We start from the raw sequence: 22,929 nt of genomic DNA, 5'->3' as shown, positions 1-22,929 counted from the left end.
ATCAAACACTCAAGAATCTATATCATATAGATATCAATAAAGTATATAAATTTGGAAACCTAAAATCATACTACATATGTCAAAGAACAAATCACAATAAAATTAGAAAATATTTATAAATGATAATGAAATACCTTACACCAAAATTTGTGAGTGCTATTAAAACAGTATGTGATGGGATATGTGTTATCTTAATAAATCTGTGGATCTCAATGTTGGTTCTCAGACCAGCAGTATGACCAGGAACTTCACGAGAAATGTAAATTTCAGGCCCTATCCAAGACTCACTGAGTCAGAAATTTCTGATTTCTAGGGTCTAGAAATCTGTATTAAAAAAAAAAAAATATATATATATATATATATATATACACACACACACACACACACACACACACTCACACACATATATATTTTAGTTGTAGTTGAATACAATAACTTTAATTAATTAATTTATTTTTATGCGGTGCTAAGGATCGAACCCAGGGTCTCACGTGTGCTAGGCGAGTGCTCTACTGCTGAGCCACAACCCCAGCCCTTAGAAATCTGTATTTTTATCAAGATATGATACACACTCAAGTTTGGGAAACACTCCCTGAAATGCACTCATTGAAAAAAGAGAAAGATTAATAACTTAAACATCCAACTCAAGAATTTTTAAAAAGAACACATTAAAATCAATCTAAAAGTAATATGGAACAAAAAAATAATATTAACTATAGAAGTTTTCTTTACAATCTACTCTTAGTGGTTTAAATTTGATGTTAGGACCTTCAAGAGACACTTGTCTTTGCTTCTAGACTCTGACAATCCCAGTTTTCCTCCAGGTTGACACTAACCAGTAAGTGGATCAGTACAAAGAAGTTGGGAAAAAAGAAACTAATACATAGAAAAATGTTCAAGATGTCTCATTACAGATATCTGGACAGATATGGATATACATTATTTTTCTAGACAGAATCATAGAAAGTGTTAAATGATTGGGAGTGGAGAGAGGTACTTGAGGGTAAGAGGATAAGATGTATTACATTTTCAGTTTTAAAAACATTCTTATTGGGGCTGGGGATGTGGCTGAAGCGGTATCGTGCTTGCATGGCATGTGTGCGGCCCAGGTTCGTTCCTCAGCACCACATACAAACAAAGATGTTGTGTCCGCCAAAAACTAAAAAATAAATATTAAAAAAAAATTCTTATTGACTTTGAATTTCTGCTTTTAAACACATATTACTTTAATTTTTGGGGGGAAGGGCTACTGGGGATTGAACTCAGGGCCATCTGATCACTGAACCATATCCCCAGCCCTATTTTGTGTTTTATTTAGAGACAGGGTCTCACTGAGTTGCTTACTAAGTTGCTTAGTGCCTTGCCATTGATGAGGCTGGCTTTGAACTTATGATCCTCCTACCTCGGCCTCCTGAGCCACTGGAATTACAGGCATGCACCACCATGCCCAGCTGATCATATTTTTTCTTTCTTTTCTTTTCTTTTTTTTTTTTTTTTTGGTACTGGGGGGTTGAACCCAGGGGTGCTTTACCACTAAGCCATATCCCAAGTCTTTTTGTTTCAAAATTTTCTTAATATTTTTAGTTGTCGATGGACCATTTATTTATTTATTTATATGTGGTGCTAAGAATTGAATTCAGTGCCTCACACATGCTAGGCAAACGCTCTACCGCTGAGCCACACCTCCCCCCCAGCCCTACTTTTATTTTTATTTTTATTTTTATTTTTTTTAATATTTATTTTTCAGTTCTCGGCGGACACATCTTTGTTGGTATGTGGTGCTGAGGATCGAACCTGGGCCGCACACATCCCAGGTGAGCACGCTACCGCTTGAGCCACATCCCCAGCCCCCTACTTTGATTTTTAAAAGTGCTAATTAACTTAATTGTACTGTGGGGTTAGAAATCATTTTTCTTTTTTCTTTTTTTTTTTTTTTAACTTGGGTAATCGGAATAAACCCACAAATTTATGACCATCTGATTCTGGAAAAAGGAGCCAAAAACACACATTGGAGAAAAGACATCCTCTTCAGCAAGTAGCGCTGGGAAAATTGGACTTCTACCCGTAGGAGATTGAAACTAGATTTCTATCTGGCTCTGTACAAAAAATCAACACAAAGCTGGGTGCATGCCCCGTAATCCCAGAGGCTGGGAGGCTGGGGCAGGAGGATCACTAGTTCAAAGCCAGCCTTCAGCAACAGCAAGGGGCTATGCAATTTAGTGAGACCTTGTCTCTAAATAAAATACTTAAAAGGGCTGAGAATGTGGCTCAGTGGTTGAGTGCCTCTGAGTTCAATCCCCAGTGTACTCTCCCCCAAAAATCAACACAAAATGGATTTAAGGCCTTAATGTAAGACCTGAAACTTTTAAAACATCAGAGAAAAATATAGGGGAAACACTAGAAGACATGATATGCAGGCAATGATTTTCTGAATAGGATTCCAATTGCTCAGGAAATAATAGCAAGAATTAACAAGTGGAATTCCATCGAATGAAAAAGCTTCTGCACAATAGAGTGAAGAGACAGTCTATAGAATGGAAGAAAATCTTCATCAACTATTCATCTGACACAGGGTTAGTATTCAGAATATATAAAGAACTAAAAATATCCCACACCAAAAGAACAAATAATCTAATCAATAAATGGACAAGTGAGCTGAACAGATACTTCTTCAAAGAGAAGTGGCCAATAAATATACAAGAAAATGATCAACATCTTTGGTTATCAGGGAAATGCAAATTAAAACTATTATGAGGCCAGGTGGTGCACACCTGTAATCTCAGCTACTCTGGAGGTGGAGGCAGGAGGATCACAAGTTGGAGGTCAGCCTCTGAAACTTAGTGAGATCCTGTCCCAAAATAAAAAATAAAAAGGGCTGGGGATATAGCTCAGAGATAGAGTGTTCAATTCCTGGTACTGCAAAAACAAAATAAATCAAATTAAATTAAAAAACAGAAAAGCACATTGAGATTCCATCTCATACCAGTCAGGGAATAAAGAGTCAAGGGAAAAGGAGAACTTATATACTGTTGATGGGAATGTCAATTAGTACAATCAATATGAAAAACAATATTGAATTGCCTCAAAAAACTAAAAATAGAACTATTATACAATTCAGCCATACTCCTGGGTATACATCTAAAGGAATCAAAGTCAGCATAATAAAAAAAAAAAAGTCAGCATATTACAGAGATACCTGTATACCTGTTTATCACAGCACTATTACAATAACCAATTCATGGAATCAGTGGATGAATGGATAAAGAAAAATCAGTAGATTCATGCCCATCAGTGGATGAATGGATAAAGAAAATGTGGTATATATAACCATGGTGTATTATTCAGCCATAGGAACAAAACCATGTTATTTGCAGGAAAATGGATGGAACTGGAGATTATGATGTTGAGGAAAATAAGCGAGACTCAAAAAGACAAGTATTGTATTTTATTCTATTGGTGAAATCTAGAAAAAAAGTGACATAAGATAGAAAGTGGACTCTTAAGGGGGAGGGGGAGGGGGGGTGTGAGGACAAGAGAGGACATAGGAAAGGTTGATATGGTCTAAGTACATTATATACATATATGAAATTTGAGTAGTATTCTTTATAGTACTTGTAAAATACAACAACATGAACATGTCCCAAACCCGACCTAGGACAGATTTTTTTTTTTTAAATATGTAATTCACAACCTCTGGGAATAAGCACACCTGATAAAATATGCAAGCAATTTTCTGAAAAACTCTAAAGAGATTAAAGCCTTGTTCTATGAAACTCAGTCACCTAATTGTCAGTCAAGAGTCTCATTACCTTTAACCAAACATAATTTCCTTTTGCGTTTAGTCTAACAATGAGGTTGTATTTCTAGAGAAAGTCCCTATCAAAAGCAAATCTTTAAATTAGCAGGATAGAGTTTTTCCTTTGCAGGAGTATTTGTAATGAATCTTTTTTTTTTTTTGAATTTTTTTTTTAGTTGTTGATGGGCCTTTATTTATTTATATGCGGTGCCAAGAATCAAACCCCAGTGCCTCACACATGCGAGGCAAGCACTCTGCCACTGAGCCACAATCCGATCCCCTTGTAATGAATCTTAATAAGTACTGGTAACTAAATTTCTCGCAAATTTTAAAAACCTGTCTTAAAACTTCCAAAATCCCGGGAAATACTCACTTTGGCTACTAGTATAAGGGATGAGGGTATGATGAATGACTGGGCAGCAGAACTATGGGAATAGAACGTAACCCATTCATTAATTTGACAAGTATTGAGGGCCTGCCATATGCCAGACTCTGACAAGTGTCTACTGCCAGGCATTGCTCTCGGTGCTAGAGATTCAAAACTAAACAAATGGAATTGCAGGAATAAATGTGCAGTTCCCATATTATCTTGCTCTTCCGACTCTTTCCGTGGGACGGCGCTACTTTCTTCGCGTGTCTTGTCACGATTCTAGCTAAACGGGAAAGCCCCACCCCGTTTCCCGCCCTTTCCCCCGTGTCCTCCTGGGACTACAGCTCCCATAATGCTCTCGTGGTGCACTCTTATAAGGGCGCCACCTCTCTCCCGTGCCGGGGACGACTACAGTACCCAGAATGCTTTGCTTCCCCTCCCGGGTGTTTTTGCCCCTTTCCTGGTGTGGGACGCGGTAGTGGCTAGCGGCAGTGCCAGGCCTGGGGTTGCCTGTGTCCTTCCCCGGGTCACGGACGAGGCAGTGACTTGACTTCTGGGCGCTGAGCCCGAGAGCGAGCACAGGCGACCGCCTTCCGTCCCGTCGGTTCGCGTCCTCCTTTGCTCCTTGTCCTGCTCCATCTGTGGCTGCCTGGACGGCCCGGGACTGACTGCCTGGAGTAGGGGTGACTGTCGCTGCTGCCGGGGCTAAGGCGAGGCTGCGGCCCTCGGACGGCTGTAGCGGCGGTAGTGCTAGGGAGGAGGAGAGAAGATGGCGTCGGAGCTGGAGCCCGAGGTGCAGGCCATCGACCGCAGTTTGCTGGAATGTTCCGCTGAGGAAACCGCGGGGGTGAGTGCTGGAGCCGGGTGGGTACGTTCTGCCCTCCCAGGCCGCGCCCGGGAGGAGGAACCGACTGCTAGAAGTCCCGGGGCCGCTCGGCACTGACTTGGGATAAGCAGCGGCCTGGTTCTAGAGAGGCTACGAATCCTGCTTCTGTCCTCGGCAGTCCCCCGAGCTCTCCTGTGCCCCAACCATCTTTACATTCCCCTTCTGTCCTGCGAACCCACAGGGCTTCCATTATTCTTCCTTCCCCGCGCACTCCATTAAGTCTCCAACGCACGGGCCTTTGCCCTTTATACTAGCTCTTCCTAGTGCTGGGTATAATCGCTCTATCTTGTGGCCTTGATTTCCTGGTCCTGGGATAAGGGGAGCAGTACCTCCTCCACCGACGCATGCTTCCCTAACCAAGCCCCAACTTTGTTCTTATGACAACCCCAGGCACCAAGGATGCAAATGCTGCTCCTCATTGCCCCCTTCAGTGCTTTTTTTTTTTTTTTTTTTTTTGCACGGATTCAGTTATTGCAACGTTGGTGCACATGTTGAAAGTGTTGTCTCCACCCATGTACTGAACGTGAGAAAGTAGTAGTGGAGGCTGGGAGAATTAAAAAAACAAAAAACCAACAAGTAGGAGTTGGGAAAAGTAGGATGGAGAACAAACGTTATATAACTTTGAAAGAGCAGATTTGGCCAACCAATACAAGATAATAGTGTGTTGGTTCTTATAGTTGGAGCAGTTAGGCCCCAATCTTAAACCATTTAAACTCAGTATGAGAAGTGTAACATGAATATGCTAGTATAGGTAGCAGAGTTGTGAAATGATTAATAAACTCAATGGCATCTTCCTCTATAAGGATAGGGAACACCCAGTTAGAACAGATTTTCCACAGTGATTATCAAATGGGCCAAAACAACTTGGGCTCCACTTTTGAGGCCTCCAATTTAAAAAGCTGTTAGGAATGTTAGGAACAAAATTTGGTGGGGAGGGTGCTCTGTGGAGTCCTTTGGTCCGTGAATAGTTATTTTGATGAATTAGTGAGAGCACCAAAGTCTAGGTGGAAGTAAATGACAGGAGTAGAGGTAAAAAGTTTAAAGAAATACTTTGTTGAATTATGAATCTGCATGTTTTAAACTTTTTAGTCTCATTTACTCAAGGAATTTCGGCCTCCATCTATCTTTCATTAATCAAAGAGATTTGAAAAAGAAAATGAAAGTGGTGTTAAAAGTAAGCAGGAAAATAATAAAAATAAAATAATAAAAAGCTCTTCACTATCTATGTCTCTTCTAATTAATATCAAATCTATTTTTTTTCTCATATTGTTCCCCCTCCACTAGCACCAATTTTATGTCTGTTGGTGCAGACTGCATCTTCCATTATCCCTATTCTAAAAGTGTAGGCTACCAGGTGATTAGAGGTCTCCAGATTGTTTAGGGAGCCAGCTATAAAGCCAGTACTGGAAGCCAGTGCTCTCAGTTTTTATGCAGTGAAATTCTCAAGCAGTTATAGTGGGGAAAACTAAGGGAAATGCAACAAAACATTAATTTATACTTAATTTGAGTCTGTGAAGATCACAATATGAGCTATATTTTACTTTTTACTCTCTTTACTCTCATGTGACTTTCAAAATGGTTTTACCTATTTAAAAAGTGTAGTCTGAGGGCCAACAAAATTCCTTTAAATAAAGAAGATGGAAACAAATATTAAAGATATAATATTCCTCCAGCTATATAACCTTAGCCTGGCATTATTCTGTGAGGACTTACTGTCTGTATTTAGTTAAAACACCCAATACTTAAAGCCATTCTTTAGCTTAGGTTCTAGCACAGCCCTGTGTCACAAGTGGAAATATACTGATAACATTCTTTGTTATTGAAAGTAAATTTTAGAGAATATAAAAAAAAATAGTGAAAGTGCTTCCTATAGGCTTTCGACCTCTATTATTGATAATTTATTAGGATCGCTTCCATTTAAAATTACCTAGTGCTTGTTGATCTTTACTACAGTGTTGTAATCACTGTTTTCTTCTCTTAAGAGGAAAAAAGACTTTGTGATCCCATCTATTCCACCTATTGTGCTTCACAAAAGCATTTACTCTAGTTATTTTGAGTGAATTGGTGAGGACACCAAAGTGCAGATGGACAATAATAATATCCTAAAATTACAGTGGCCCTCAGAAGAGACCTAGTTTCTTTTTCTTGGTGAATTCTATTCCAGTCTGACTTTCCCAGCACTTCTTGACTCTGTCTACATTTCATGCCACATATTGATTGTAGTGTATTTCATTGAATGATTATGATTTAAGAAGTACACATTTTATTTCTCCCCAAGTATAAAAGAAATACAGTGGTAGAGCACTTGCCTAGCAAATGTGAGGCACTGGGTTCAATACTCAGCACAACATAAAAATAAATAAGTAAAACAAAACTATTGTGTCCATCTACAACTAAGGAAAAAATATTAAAAAAAAGAAATACAAATTCATTTTAGAAGTTTTATGTAGACTATTATGTCTTGCCAGGCAGGGTGGCAAATGCTACTAATCCTAGTGACTTGGGAAATTGAGGCAGGAAGATCACAAGTTTGAGGCCAGCCTGGGCAACTTAATGAGACTGTCTCAAAATAAAAAGTAGAAAAGGCTGGAGATGTACCTCACTGGTAGAGTACCCCCTGCATTTAATCTCCTGCACCACAAAAAACTATCAGTTATTTTTGGCTTTAAAAATTTAAACAGTTTTATGGTATAATTCACATACTGTTCAAATCTATTCAGGGGTTTTTAGTGTATTCATAGAGTAGTATAACCATCACCACAATCAACTTTAGAATATTTTTATCATCCCCCCCCCCCCAAAAAATAAATCATGTACTCTACATTCCCAAACTCTAAGCAACTACTAATAGATTTATAGTAGATTTGTCTATTCTTGACATTTCATAATAATGAAATAATGCAGTGTATATATATATATATGTGTGTGTGTGTATAGTGTGGGTGTGAGAGCATGAGAGTGGATTTTCTTTTTTTTTCAAATATTTAATTTTTAGTTGTAGTTGGACACAATACCTTTACTTTATTTATTTTTATATGGTGTCGAGAATCGAACCCAGGGCCTTCGACATGGTAGGCGAGTGCTCTATTGCTGAGCCACAACCCCAGTGCCCCACCACTCTTTAATATTTATTTTTTAGTTGTAGTTGGACACAATACCTTTATTTTTATGTGGCTGACTTTTCTTTTAGCAAAATGTTTTTAAATCTGTCCATGTTGTAGCATGTGTTAATACTTCATTCCTTTATATTGCTAAATAATATTCTGTTTTATGAAATGTACCAAATTTATCCATTCATTAAATTATAGATATTTGGGTTATTTCCATTGGTGATATTTGAAACATGATGTTATGAAAATTTATGTTAAAATTTAAAAATTTTTTTTGTGTAATTATTTTAGTTTCTTTTGGCTGTATACCTACCAGTGGAATTGCTGGGTCATATGATAATTACTCTTTTGAGGAACTGCCACTATTTTCCAAAGTGGCTGCATCAATTTACATTTCTACCAGCAGTGTGTGCAGGTTCCAATTTCTCCACATCCTTGCCAACATTTGTCTGTTTTTTATTATAACCATTCTATTGAATGTGAAGTGCTTTCTTGTTGTGCATTTTCCTCAAAACTCATGATGTTGAGCATATTTTTGTGAGGTTATTAGCCATTTTCCTGATTTTCTTTACTCATTTTTAAGTTAGGCTTTTTGTCTTTCATTATTGAGTTTCTATATTAATTATTTTTAGCTGTAAATACTCTTCTTCATTTTTAGATCTCTTAATATAACTTATTCAAAATTTTTCCTTTTTTTGATATTTATTTTTTAGGTGTAAATGGACAAGCACAATGCCTTTATTTTTATGTGGTGCTGAGGATCGAACCCGAGTCCTGCTGAGTCCCACCTGTGCTAGGCGAGCACTGTACCGCTGAGCCACAATCCCAGCCCTCAAATTTTTTCTTAATATTGTCCCCCAAATTTTATAGGAGCACTATGATTGTTGTCATTAACTTCCATGTTGCTTATCCTTGTTTGAAAACAAAATCAAATATGGTTAAAGGATACAATTTTAATAGATGATAGAATAATAATTAGATACCATAATAAAAAGGCTAACCCCTAGGGATTCTTTCATTTTTGTGTCTGTTGTACTTGCTCTCTCTAAGGCTTAACTTTAGCGTTCAGTAAAAGGAAGGCTTCTGGAAACAGTCATAACATGTTTACTTTAATGGAATGAGTTGACAGTTTCTTTACTTCCCTATAGGGGATTTAGAAGAAAGCAAATGTTTATTAGTCTTGTGCACTTGGATGTGACAGCTGTGGGTTATCTGAAAGACAAATTAAAATGTAGCCAAATTAGAAATCTTAATTTTTCCTGCCAAAGAAACAGTTAGCGTATGTTAGTGAGAACTAATATGAAAAGCTATAGATTTTATTCTTTGGAGCAATGTGTGAGCCATTATTCTGAAAGTCAGTTGTAAATTATTCCTTATATATGAAATATGTAAGTTTAATCAGGTGAGGGTGCTTGTAATATGGCTCAGATATGTTATATGTTTTTTAATTTTTCACATAATAGTAGTAAACTTTCTAAGACAGGGAGCATATGCCTTTGTTTCTTGAGCCAGGTTTTTAATAATTTATAATAATAAGGGATAGAACTGTGGCTCAGCGGTAGAGTGCATGCCTAGCACATGCGAGGCTCTGGGTTCAATCCTCAGAACCATATAAAAAAAATAAATAAAATAAAGGTATTAAAAATAATATATATAATATGATATTTAAAGTGAATTTTTAAGGTAGCTATTCTTTTTTTTTTTTTAAACCAGGAGCTAATATTTGCTTCTAAATTTTTTATTGAAGAAATCTTTGAACAAATTTGACTGCTCTTATAGCCACAAGATACCATAATTTACTTTTGGGAGCATTTTAATCTCCTTGGACTAAAATTCTATGACGTTTTGGGGGAAATAGATACATAAAATTATAAGGAAAATAAAAATTGTATTTTTAAGAAAACCTGTCATTGTATTATAAATCAAAATTGAATTCTTTCAGGACTGGGGTTGTGGCTCCACGGTAGAGCACTCACCTTGCACGTGGGAGACCCTGGGTTCGATCCTCAGCACCTAAAAATAAATAAGTGAAATAAAAGTAAAAAAAAAAAAATTGACTTCTTTCAGACATTGCTTAATATTTCATTCATAAAGAATAAATTGTGTAGGATAATTTGATCACTTTTATTCATATTTTGGTTTGGTGACAATGGGTAAAATTGGGTTTATTCTTGGATGTGACCAACAGAAGTATCTCTTAGCTCAGTAAGATTCTAAGTTTGCTTGTTGATAACTCTTTGCCTTATACTTTTTTTAGAAAAAACTTGTTTTTTAAAAATAATTCTTGGGTTTTAAATGTATATGATTGCGTGTGGGAGAGAGAGTGAGAAATATGGATTTGGAGCCACTTTATAAAGGCAGCAGATCCTTAGAATTTTGGGATTCTATCTCCCAAGAAATGCTGTTGTTTTAAAAGTGATTTAATTTCTTTTCCTACTTGCGTAAACACAAAAGCTAGTAGAGTTTGGGACAGTGTTTGGAAAGTACAATTTCACTTTAGGAGTGAAAATTATTTTCAGATGAATGCTTCCATACAGTTCCTTAATGAACAAAATTTTCAGTAAAAGTTCTCTGAACTTAATTAGAAAATTAATATATATTACCTCATGAATATTTTATTTATTTTTTTATTTATGTAGCATCAAACTACATGAGTTTAATATAGTGAAAACACACACACTCTTCCAAGTACACAAACAGTTTCTTAGCAAATTATTTAGCAGTTGAAATGACAGTGCCACCACTTCTAGGTTCTTGTCTTAGTCCTGTAGGACTTTGTCTTAGACCTTTTGTGCTGCCTACAGAATACCTGAAACTGGATCATTTATGAAGAACAGAGATGTGTTTCTTTCATTTCTGGAGACTGGGAAGTGTTAAGACAAAGAGGCCCATATCTGGCAAGGCCTTAGTGCATGGCCAGACTCCATTCTTTTTTCAGGAATCCACTCAAGATAACTAACCCATACTGTGATGACAAAATTAATCCATCTATGAGTGCAGAGCCCTCTTCACCGAATCACTTCTTTTTTTAAAAAAAATTGTTCTTTTTAGTTATATATGACAGTAGAATCTATTTTGATATATTAATACAAGCATGGAATATATCTTATTTTAATAAGATCCCAGTCCTCATGAATATTTTGAATCTTTCTTTGTATGTTTTTAGAAGGAAGGAGGCTGAAGATAATGCAAATAATAGTTAAAGCAAAAATGTCATGTTGATTTCATCTGGTGTTAGTTATCACTTGTACATAATTTTTTTAACCAAATGTAATTGGAATTTAGGTAATCCATAGGCAAACATTGGATCTATGAATTGTGTTAGCAGTTCAGGTAACTACATTTTAGTAGAAGTGAGTAATTTTATTTCATGTTTTCTGATTTAAAATTTTTACTTGGCTTAGAGCCAAAATGACTTATAAATTACACAAAGCAGAATGGAGAGCAAATAAGTATCAACACAGTTGGCAGAGGAGATGGGGATAAATGACAGAATAAAGGGAAAGGAAAGGAAGTGGTTTGAAGGATGCCTTATCTAGGGCTTATTTGGTTTAGTTTTTAGAGACATATCTGATCAATACTGCAGGCATGGATTTTTACTTTCTCTGTTTATATTAAAGCCACATGGAGCATCTTTCTGGAATGTTAGTGTTATGTGACAATAAATTGTATAAACATATTTACAGTCATTCACTTAACAGTTTTGCTAAATGCTCATGGAGGCCAGGCTCTATTTTAGACCTGGGGTCATGGGGAAAGGAGGTAGGGATGGGAAATGGGCTGAGAAGATGAGTTATAGGAGGTGAAATAAATTGAGATCTGAAGAATGAGTAGAAAATAGCTCTGTAAAGCAGAGAGGGAGCGGAGTAAGACAGGGCAGGAGAAGACTGAGATAGAGCGAAAACAAAGGACTTTGTTAGGCATGTCGGGATTTTTGACTCAATCTTAAATGAAACTGGGAAGCCGAATGACAGAATGAAATTGGTATTTTGGAAAAATTACGGTGGTAGTAAGGTTAGAAAATTAACTGCAGGGAGGACAAGGCTAGTGGGATATTGTTGTACTATTCCTGTTGTTGAGGACAAGGGGTTTGGACTAGAGGTGGGAGCTGTGAAGAAACAGAATCAAGAGATATTTAGGAAGCCTAGTAGTTAACAAGACAGGATGATTGTTTGGATATAGAGGTGAGGATTTACGAAGATTTTCAGGTTTTTCTGGTTGGGATATCTTGGTAGATGCTAAATTAGGGAAATGGGGAAGAATAACAGATTTTGGTGAGGGAGGGGGTATTATGAGTATAATTTTGGATATATTGAGTTGGTGCCTGTATAATATCTAAGTTTAATTGTAATAGGGTGATTTGTGTGTGTGTGGGGGGGGTTTGTTTTTTTGGTTTTAGAAGTGAGAGCAGGTTGATCATGTTTTTATAGAGAGAGGTTGATAAGGAAAAGAAGGCATAATTGATAGAACAAAGACGTTTGTGGACTGACATTCATAAGAGATTTTTATATGTACTTTTTTTTTTTTTTTTTTTTTTTTTGTATTTTTTTGGTACTGGGGATTGAACCCAAGGGCCCTTAACCACTGAGCCATGTCCTCAGCCCCCACCCCCTTTTTTAAAAAAATTTTGAGACAGGTACTTGCTAAGTTGCTGGAGCTGGCCTCAAATGTAAGATCCTCCTGCTTCAGCCTCCTGAGTCATTGGAATTACAGGCATGTGCTGCCACACCCAGCTTATAAACTTGTTTATTAATCAGTGAGAAATATAACTTGTGTATTGGCTATTCATGTTCACTACATGCTCTTCCTGTAAGCAAACTGACATGAGAATCCACACCACAGAATAACATTTGAGCAAAGTATTAGAGAAGAAAAGAAGTCAGATATACTTTATGACTAGTGTCATGTAAGAATTTCTTGTGTTTATTTTTGTATTCTTCCTATAGAATTTTGTTTCAAGAGTCATTTTAAGGGCAGGGGTTGCATCTCAGTGGTGGAGTGCTTTCCTTGCACATGTGAGGCACTAGGTTTGATTCTCAGCACCACATATAAATAAATAAAGGTATTGAATTTAAAGGGGCTGGGGATGTGGCTCAAGTCGTAGCGCGCTCTCCTGGCATGCGTGCGGCCCGGGTTCTATCCTCAGCACCACATACAAACAAAGATGTTGTGTCCGCCAAAAACTGAAAAATAAATATTGAAATTCTCTCTCTCTAAAAAAAAAAAAGGTATTGAATTTAAAAAGTCATTTTTAAACAAAGGGTTTGCTTTATTTTAATTTTACTTAGACTTTGAAGTAGAATTCGAAAACACTTGGCATTTTAATAGATTGTTTCTAATATACATTGATGAGTGTTATAAATAAGATGTATTATTTTTGTACCCCAAAGAGGGTTGGGTGTAATTGTTCGAATTAGCAGTTTATTGACATTGTTTATTTTGTTCTCTTTTTTTAAAGAAATGGCTTCAAGCAACTGACCTCACTAGTGAAGTATATCAGCATTTAGCCCACTATGTACCCAAAATATACTGCAGGGGACCCAACCCTTTTCCACAGAAAGAAGACATGCTGGCACAGCATGTTTTGTTGGGACCAATGGAATGGTATCTCTGTGGTGAAGATCCTGCATTTGGATTTCCAAAACTTGAACAAGCAAACAAACCTTCTCATCTTTGTGGTCGAGTTTTTAAAGTAGGAGAGCCTACGTACTCTTGCAGGTAAAATATGATAATTTTCTCCCAGAAGACTTGTTTTTGCTTTGCTACTTCTTTTTTCCTGAAACCTTAAAATTTGTATTTTAAAATTTAAAATTTAAATGTACATTTACAAGTCCATACCGGGTACCTATTGTTTAATAAATAATTAGAAAATATTCACATAATTATTTTTCAGATCAAGAACCAGATTGTTAACCAGCATTCCAAAAGTCCACTGTGTGCTTTCTTCCTCCTCCAGAATTAACTGCTATCTTCACTCTTGCAGTAATTACTTCCTTAATTTTCTTAATATTTTTAGTTATAATGGTTTCTTTTTTATGTTCAAATTGTTCTAAATTTGGCTAGTGGGAGCCCCACCGTACTCGCTTCTTTGTCCTTTTCATGTCTCCATTCATTTTTTGTGTGCTTTTTTCCTTTCTGGCACAATAATATGTTCATAGCTCACTTTGTACTTAATTCTGACCCATATGTAATGTCAATCATCTCTCCAAGGAATTTCCTTTTGGTTTGGAATAAACTAAGACTTTGGTGTTATATGTGCGTACTGCTACAAAGAAGACTTCACTTAAAAAAAATGCTAAAAATTGAATATACAAGGGTAGGAAAAAATCAAAATGCCATGACCCCTTTTTAAGTATCTATTCCTGTTTTCCAGAACTAATCATTGTTAACTGTCTTATGTATCCTAGAAATTTTCTGTGTACATATCAACCCATGTACGTGGCTATCTTAACACATACACACAAAAGAGAGTGATACATGTGTTAGGCTAAATTTTTCTTTCTCTGTTTGACAAAAGCCTGACATCTTTCCATTTGGCTTATAATATTCAGCTCGATAATATCCCATTATGTGGATGATTGACCACAGAAATTATGTGTTTCAGCCCTATCATGTGGCATGTGATTTTGTTCTTTGATGGCTGATGCTGATTCTTGGGTTAAGGAGATGTCTATAAGACTTCACTATAAATTTAATTTTTCCCTATGTAATCAATAAGTATTTTGTGGAAATGGACTTTTTTTTAATATTTCTTTTTATTGTAGTTGGACACAACACCTTTATTTATTTATTTTTATGTGGTGCTGAGGATCGAAACCAATGCCTCACATGTGCCAGACAAGCACTCCACTGCCGACCCCCAGCCCCAGGAATGTACTTTGTGACTAGTAAATACCTTCTTCCATTCCAAACTTTCAGGTTTTTTTTTTTTTTTTTTTGGCAATGCTTGGGATCAAATCTGCAATTTACTTATTTATATCAGTATCTATTCATGTAGTCCCATTATTCTTAATCTTAAATTGTCCTTGATTTGGCCAGTAGGAGCCCTTTTATGCTGTCTTTGTTGTTTTTCATAACCCCATTATGCTTTGAGCTTTTCTTTCTTTCTGGCACAATATCGCAGCCTAGACACATCTTGGATTTTTTTGCTATCCAAGTCCTGAAATCAACCATTTTGCAAAAAGCCTGGTTCCTTTTAGTGGACAGTGATTTTTAGAAGTAAGATGATAGTTGTGCTTGTTGCTTTGGGGATGTCACTACTCATAGGCCTTCTCAATGGACCTACATTTATTTTTTATGTACCTATATATACATATTAAAATAGATATTTAAAACCATGTATTTATAGTGATCTCTTTAGTTTTTATCCAACATTGCAGATTCTTCATACTATGTTTTCTCCCCTTGTATATTTGTAACTTCTCCTACCTCTTATTAGGGTAGATCCATAATAAGACTTTGCTCCAGTATGCATAGTTCTTACTCCAAGACATGACCTTTCTGTTGTCTTAGCTAGATATGTTCTTGACTAGAACTCCAAAGCCCTCTAGTCCTGCTTGTTAGACTTCAGGTATCTTTTTGGTACTATCAATTCCACAATAGCCATTCTCTGGGAAACCTGAATCATTTAGCCCAACCCTCAACCAAATACTTACTTACCATTGATTCCACATAGACTTCTGTCCTTACCTACGTTTCCCCATGCTGATCCCATTCCACCTCTCTGGTCCCCTGACTCAGAGTTGAGCTATTTTATCTGTGTCAAAGTCTGATTTAGTCTCAGCCCATGAGGTCTTCTTGCTGTGTGCAGACATTAATTAGCTCTCTATATCATAGGCACAGGTGGAAAATTACCTTCTCAGTAAAAGTCAGGGCCATCCTGGGTATCACTTTATGAATTTCCCTCTTCTTAGTTATTATAGTCTTGTGCTGCCTCATGTATTTTGTCTTGTGTTATGATTGTTTGTAGTGGGTGATGGCGTGGGGAGTAGTTTATTACCAATTGTTCTGTCATATCCAGAAGAGGAAGTTCTGACTTCATTTCAACAAATGGAAATTGCTTATGCTTCCTGAGCATCTTCTAAACATCAGATTTAACACTAATAATTTGGTATGCAGTCATGCTTAATCTTTCCATAGCCTCCATAATAATTAATGTTTTTGAGGAAACTGAGGCTCAGAGTGGTTAAGTGACTTACCTGTAGTCATAAAACCTGAAACGAGGTCTCTTGATATGAAGGAAATTGCGAACTCAAACTCAGTTGTTATTTCTGCTGGTATATACTCTCAAAATATGGAGATTTCTCCCCACAAGCAAGCAGGCATGCTATAATTTCTGCAGCAGTGAACACCAGCTATGCATCCTCTAATGTAATTCACTTCTGACACTTCCCAGAAATAAAGTCAGATCCTCTCTTATGAACCTCTTGCCACTTCATGTTTTTCCTTGGGATTCTTTTAACTTTATGCTCAATATTCAGGAATTCTGTTAGTCCCAGGAATCCCATATATGTCTGTTGGTGAGTCTGCCCTTGAGGAGAGACCTACCAGACTGCTCCCTATTTCAGATGCCAGGCATGATTTTGGATCCTCCAAAACTTTTGACCAACTGGCTACCAGTGGGTGTTCACATGACTCTTTGCTTGGGTTCAATAAATTTTCTAGAGTATCTCACAGAACTCCAACACATTTACTAATTTATTATAAAAGATATTACAAAGGTTACAAATGAAGAGGTGTTTAGGGCAAGATGTGCAGAAGCTGTCCTCTGTGGATATGTACTTCCAAGTGTTCAGCTATCTGGAAAGCCTCTACACTGTCCTTTTGGGTTTTTTAGAAATTTCATTGAATAAGCATGATTAAAGCTGGACAACCTTGCAGAAATGTGATTGGACAAAAAAGGGGTTTTATTTAATGCTAATAATAGACTGGGGTGGGGGGCGGCACCAGCAAAGCTTGTCTCTTCAGATTCTTCTTGGCCCCTGTGTAGCATTCCTTCCTCCCAGATATAAGGCAGGACACCTCTGGAATGGGGGACTTAGGATCTATTATCAGAGAATTTCTTTATAGCCAGCTCCAAGACAGAAAGACAGAAGAAGATTAGAGTGTATTTTTAGTTTCTGTGACCCAGTTTGGGGAAGAAAAAAAGAGCAGATGAAAGGAGGGCAGGAGACCTTAAGTACCCTGACATTATTTAAGTCACTCAGGAAATAACAAGATCTGTGGTAGTGATGAACTAGGAACCATGGATAAAAACCAAAACTTGTATGTCATAATATCACAACAGGCTTCTCTGACTCTAAAATCCATGTTCTTTTCACTTTACCTCTTTTATTCTCAGATATTGGTCATTGTGAATTTTTTACTCATACACAGTAAGATGAGAAGAATGGATTGAATTTTTCTTGCAACTAAACTTAATTTTTAGAAATGTCCTCTGTTAAAAATGTGATGACAACTAGAAAAAAAAATTAGCCTTTTCTTTGACTTTTCTATTGGTTGGGCACTGCTGTATAGTACCATTCTGATTCTTAAAATCAAGTTGTATTGCAATACTAACTTCTGTACCAAAAGTATATGCAAAGAATATTAAATAAAAATCATATTTGGGCTGTAGAAAGAGATGTTGGTGACTCATAATCATGGACTTGGCCTGAATTCTTCTCTTAAATTATCCCCAATTAGACTAGTCTATAATCTGCTATTTCCCAGTTGCAGAAGTGTAGTACAGGTAAAGTGCTTCAAACATGTTAGGTACTCAGCAAGTATTTGTTGACCAATGTCTGTTTTGTTATTAGAAATACAGGGCACAGTTTTAAAAGATGTTATTTTGCAGTTCGTAGTTTAAATTGATTTAGTATTTCTGTTAGTTGTATATTTCCATGCTTGTCCAGTGGCAATGTTATATTTACATGTAAACCAGCTATTTTTTAGGTTGTTATTTATGATTACATACAGGGAAATCTTCACTATTGTGGCTTTTACAACTTAATACTTTAGCTCTTGATCCCAGCCAGTTAATAAGACAGCTATTGCTATAGTGATCAGAATATTAATCTCTCTTAGGAACATATTGTCACTTCATTTTTTTGAGGGGGACTTTCTTAACCTTAGGTTCAATATTCAGGAATTTTGCTAGTCCCATATGTTTCTGTGGGTTCATCCTAGAGAAGAGATTGGGTGCAGGGAGAACTTAGTATTTGATTGCTTCACAGAGTAACCTTGATTAAATTAGCCGAGTCTTGGGATCTTCCAGAAGTAAGAAGAAACTCATTTTCAACAGCAGTAGTCAAAATAGGTTTTTGGGAGTTTGGAGAAGGGGAGTGAATGGCAGAAAGAGGAATATGTTTATTCCCTCAGTGAAAAGGATATATCACAGTGAACTTTTTGCTTATAATTAAAGCTTAACTGTGCCTCAAGAATTGGTGGGTGAAACTGAGTCAGAGATGGTCTCAATAGATTTTTCTTGTATTAGATGTTTGGGGATTTGAACCTAGATATGTCATTCTGGGGTTTCTCTGAGATACACCAAACTAATTTCACTGGAATCTGGAAATTGGGTAATCTATACCATTCTAGGTCTTTTTTTTTTGTACTGGAATTGAAGCCAGGGTGCTTATCCACTGAGCCAAAGTCCCAGCCCTTTTTTGTATTTTATTTTGAGACAGGAGTTCACTGAATTGCTTAGGGCCTCACTAAGTTGGTGAGGCTGGCTTTGAACTCTGAATCCTCCTGCCTTAGCCTCACGAGCTGCTGGGATTATAGGCCTGTGCCACCTTGCCTGGCTAGACTATTTAGAGTAAACATATAATGTGTGTGTGTGTGTGTGTGTGTGTGTGTGTAAATACGCGCACGCATGTATATTTATATTTACATATGATATATAAAAATGAAAAGGAAGGCACTAAGGGCAGGAAAATGCCTCATGAAGTGAAGAAAAAATTTTCACATTCAAGACTTTACTAAGGATAGAGAAAGCAAAGAATAACCTTAGCCACTAGGCAAAAATGCATTGTTTATAAGTCAAAAGGTACAAAAGTATTTAACATGAGAAGTATTGTCCTCTTCCTCATTTCTTAATTTCCCTGTTCCCTTATCTTTGTTTTTATTTTTATTTTTTAGTTGTAGATGGACATAATACCTTTATTTTATTTGTTTATTTTTATTGGTGCTGGGGATTGAACCCAGTGCCTTGTGCTTGCTAGGCAATTGCTTTACCACTGAGCCACAACCCTGGCCCCTGTTCCCTTATCTTGAAAAGAGGGTTTTGCTAAATTTCCCAGATCAGCCTTGAACTTGTGATCCTCCTGCTCTGGTCTCAGTAGCAGCTAGGGTTACAGGTGTGTGCTCCCATACCTGGCTAGAAAAATCTCATATATATATATATATTTTAAATATATATATGTATGTATGTATTTAAACACAAACAGAAGTATATCTGTCAAATAAGTTCCTAGAAATGTAATTTATTTGCTTAAGGATGCATGCATTTATTTCTTTTTAGTCAAAAGAAAAAAAAAAAAAAGAAGAAGAAAGAAAAATTTTTTAAAATCCCAAACTCTTTTAAAATGGAAAAGACATGTACAAGTTGAGGAAGGGGTGGTGATGGTTGTGGGAAAATGGAAAATTCTATGGGTGTGAGGGGAAAGATTGGAAAACCTGTTGTTTTGCTAATCTCATAGGGGAGAAGAAACCATGAAGAGGGTAGGCTGTGGCAATCAGACAACTTGCCGAACTATGAAGGAAGTAGTGTCTGATGATGTGGACTTGAACAGACAAGCAGTGGTGAGGGAAGACATTTCATATATAAGGTGCCCATAGGGCCTAGATTAGAATTAGATGCTTTTTAAAAAAGATATTTCTTAACTTTTATTTCTTCAACAATAAATGGGAGATAATGTCAATGTTACTTAAAGTTGACCAATTTTGAGCTTAAAGGCACAGTCATACACAAGATAGTCCTCTCTTTATTTAGATACAGCTTCATGTTTGGTAATCTCCAGGGCCACCCTTATTTCTGATCCCCTGGCTACAAATTCAGGTGTCTCTACAGACTATATTAGTTTGGGTAATCACTAGAACTACTCACTGAACTCAGGAAAGGGCTTTGTTTATGAGTAAAGTTTTATTATAAAAGAACACCAATCAGAACCAACCAAAGGGAAAGACATGTAAGATAGGAGTTCCAAATGGAAAGTTTCCATTACCCTCAGGGACACTTTATTCTGGCACACTGATGTGTGACAGCGTACACAAAATATTGTCAACCAGGGAAGCACACCTAAGCTTTGGTGTCCAGAATTTTTATTACTATTTTAATTACCTAGGTATGATTGATGAAATTATTACTCATAATGATTCTGTCTTGTTCCCCTTTCCTGAACCCAGAGATTCTCATCACATGGCTGGTCCAACTTTACTCTGTCCTCTGGTTAACATAAACTGTCAGGTCTGGGGGGTATGGATGGGAGCCTGCCATGAATAACACAGACCTATTACATGGAATTTCCAAGGACATAGAGATTACCTCCAGGAGCCAAATACAAAGAGTAGCCAAATTCTTTATTATACAGTTATTAAGAAGTAAATGAGATCCTTTGGCAGGGCTCTACACAATACTTGGTATATAGTAAACTCAGAGCAGATGGTCATGCTGGGTGTGGGAATTAATATATTAAAAGTAGGTATTCCCATGAAACCTAGTGCCCTGATAAAAGAACATAGACTCTTTCATTCAGAAAGATGAAATAAGGTATCTGAAATTGTGGGGAAGTTTCTAAACTAGACCCCGAAGGATAACCAATGTCCATAGTATGGAGATTTTCTTCAGAAAAAAAAAAAAGATACAAACCTTTTTTTTATATAGTATTTATAAAAAGGATTTGTGAAGAGATTGTTAGTTTTTCTGCAGAGAATTATTTGTTCATAGCTCCTAATATTGTGTAGATAACAAATAATTTTACTGAAGACTCTGATGTCAGAAAAAGCTATTTGTGTTTTTGCTGGCAATTAGCTACTTTGTGTGGTATTTGTTCATACTTCATTTTCCTTTAGGGAAAGAGTACTTCAAACTTAGCTATGGTTCTTCATTACTAAGTAGAGATGACTTTACAGTGCAAAAATTGATTTTGATCACAACTATGTATTTTGGCATTTTGTAATCATTAAGAAAAATAAAACAGAATATGAAATTAGAGTGTGTCTTAAATTTTGAATGTTAAAACTTCTGTTAGATACAGACAAGTGAAGTTTAGTTCCATTATTTGCCTTGTATAGTAAACTTGAGAATATTCTTTTTTAACACTTGAAAACTTATTACATGAATGTTGTAAATAACCAGAAGTAGGGTTGAGAAGACTTATGCTGCTATTAGCTAGAAATATTTTTATCCTTTGATTTCAGATAATACTTTATGATACTTTATCAATAGTAAACAGTTTTGCTTAGGTTTAATTTTTAAAATTTTAATTCTAATTTTGATAGTTTTTATAGATGAGGTTATACTAAAACCCTATAATATTAGAGACTATTAATACCCCAAATATATTTATTACTCATAGTATGTGACCATTTCAGATCAGTGAGATGATGAATGAAGTGTTCTGCTCTAGATAGTTATTTAAAATTTTAGCTCTACAAAATGAACCCATAATGCTTTTCAACACTTTTAGGACTCACCACAGCAAGGGTAGGAAAAAAACCAGAGGATCTTACCCTGTTTATACATACTTTGGGTCAGAAATCATGAATTGCCCACGTCCTGTTAGACAAAACTAGTCATAAGGCCTCTGTCCAGCTTTAAAACAGGGTGGGAAAGTATAATTCTCTTATGTGTCTGAAAGAGAGAAACCTAAATGTGGATAAGCATTAGAAGTGTCTTTAGCAATGATTTTTTGTATTTTTTAGTGTTATTTTTCCTCTGAGTCAGTAAGATGAGGTAATACAAAAATATTTTAAAATATTACAAAAGTAAGTGAAGCAGGAGGTATCACAATACCAGACCTTAAACTATACTACAGAGCTATAGTAACAAAAACATCATGATATTGGCACCAAAATAGACGGGTAGACCAGTGGTACAGAATAGAGAACACAGAGACAATCTCACATAAATACAGTTATCTTATACTAGACAAAGGTGCTAAAAACATTCATTGGAGAAAAGATAGCTTCTTCAACAAATGGGAAAACTGGAAACCCATTTGCACCAAAATGAAATTAAACCTTTATCTCTCACCTGCACAAAACTCAAAGTGGATCAAGGACATAGGAATTAGGTCAGAGACTCTGCACCTCATAGAAAAAAAAGCAGGCCCAAATCTTCATCATGTCAGCTTAGGACCTGACTTCCTTAACAAGACTCATAAAGCACCAGAAGTAAAATCAAGAAACAATAAATGGGATAGATTCAAACAAAAAAGCTTCTCAGCGAAAGAAACAATTAATGAAGTGAAGAGAGAGCCTACGGAATGGGAGAAAATTTTTACCACACACACATCAAATAGAGCACTAATCTTCAGGATATTAAAGAACAAAAAATAAATACAACAACAAAAAAATAAATAATTAAATCAATAAATGGGCCAAGGAAATGAACAGACACTTCACAGAAGAAGATATAATCGGTCAACAAATACATGAAAAAATGTTCAACATTTCTAGCAATTAGAGAAATGCAAATCAGAACTACTCTAAGATTTCATCTCCAGTCAGAATGGCAATTGTTAAGAATTCAAGCAACAACAATAAGTGCTGGCAAGTGTGTGGG

General features: G+C 36.3%; 1 protein-coding gene across 4 annotated transcripts in view; it reads left to right on the top strand.

The window, feature by feature from the left end:
• The first annotated feature begins 4,577 nt into the window (after positions 1-4,577).
• Positions 4,578-22,929, top strand: part of Ubr2 (ubiquitin protein ligase E3 component n-recognin 2) — a 141,721-nt gene continuing 123,369 nt past the window's right edge. For 2 of the 4 annotated variants that reach the window (XM_040282678.2, XM_005318681.5), the window contains exons 1-2: positions 4,585-5,013; positions 13,621-13,880. In XM_040282678.2, coding sequence (XP_040138612.1) covers positions 4,936-5,013; positions 13,621-13,880 — 338 coding nt within the window. In that variant the 5' untranslated portion in view covers positions 4,585-4,935. Of the gene's footprint in view, positions 5,014-13,620; positions 13,881-22,929 lie in introns of all 4 variants that reach the window. The other 2 variants (XM_078020004.1, XM_005318682.5) reach the window with 2 other exon arrangements.

Source organism: Ictidomys tridecemlineatus, chromosome 8 (genome assembly GCF_052094955.1).
Source record: "Ictidomys tridecemlineatus isolate mIctTri1 chromosome 8, mIctTri1.hap1, whole genome shotgun sequence".
Taxonomy (NCBI): Eukaryota; Metazoa; Chordata; class Mammalia; order Rodentia; family Sciuridae; genus Ictidomys; species Ictidomys tridecemlineatus.
Note: the sequence above shows the minus strand (reverse complement) of the source record. Positions and strands in the feature narration are given on the sequence as shown.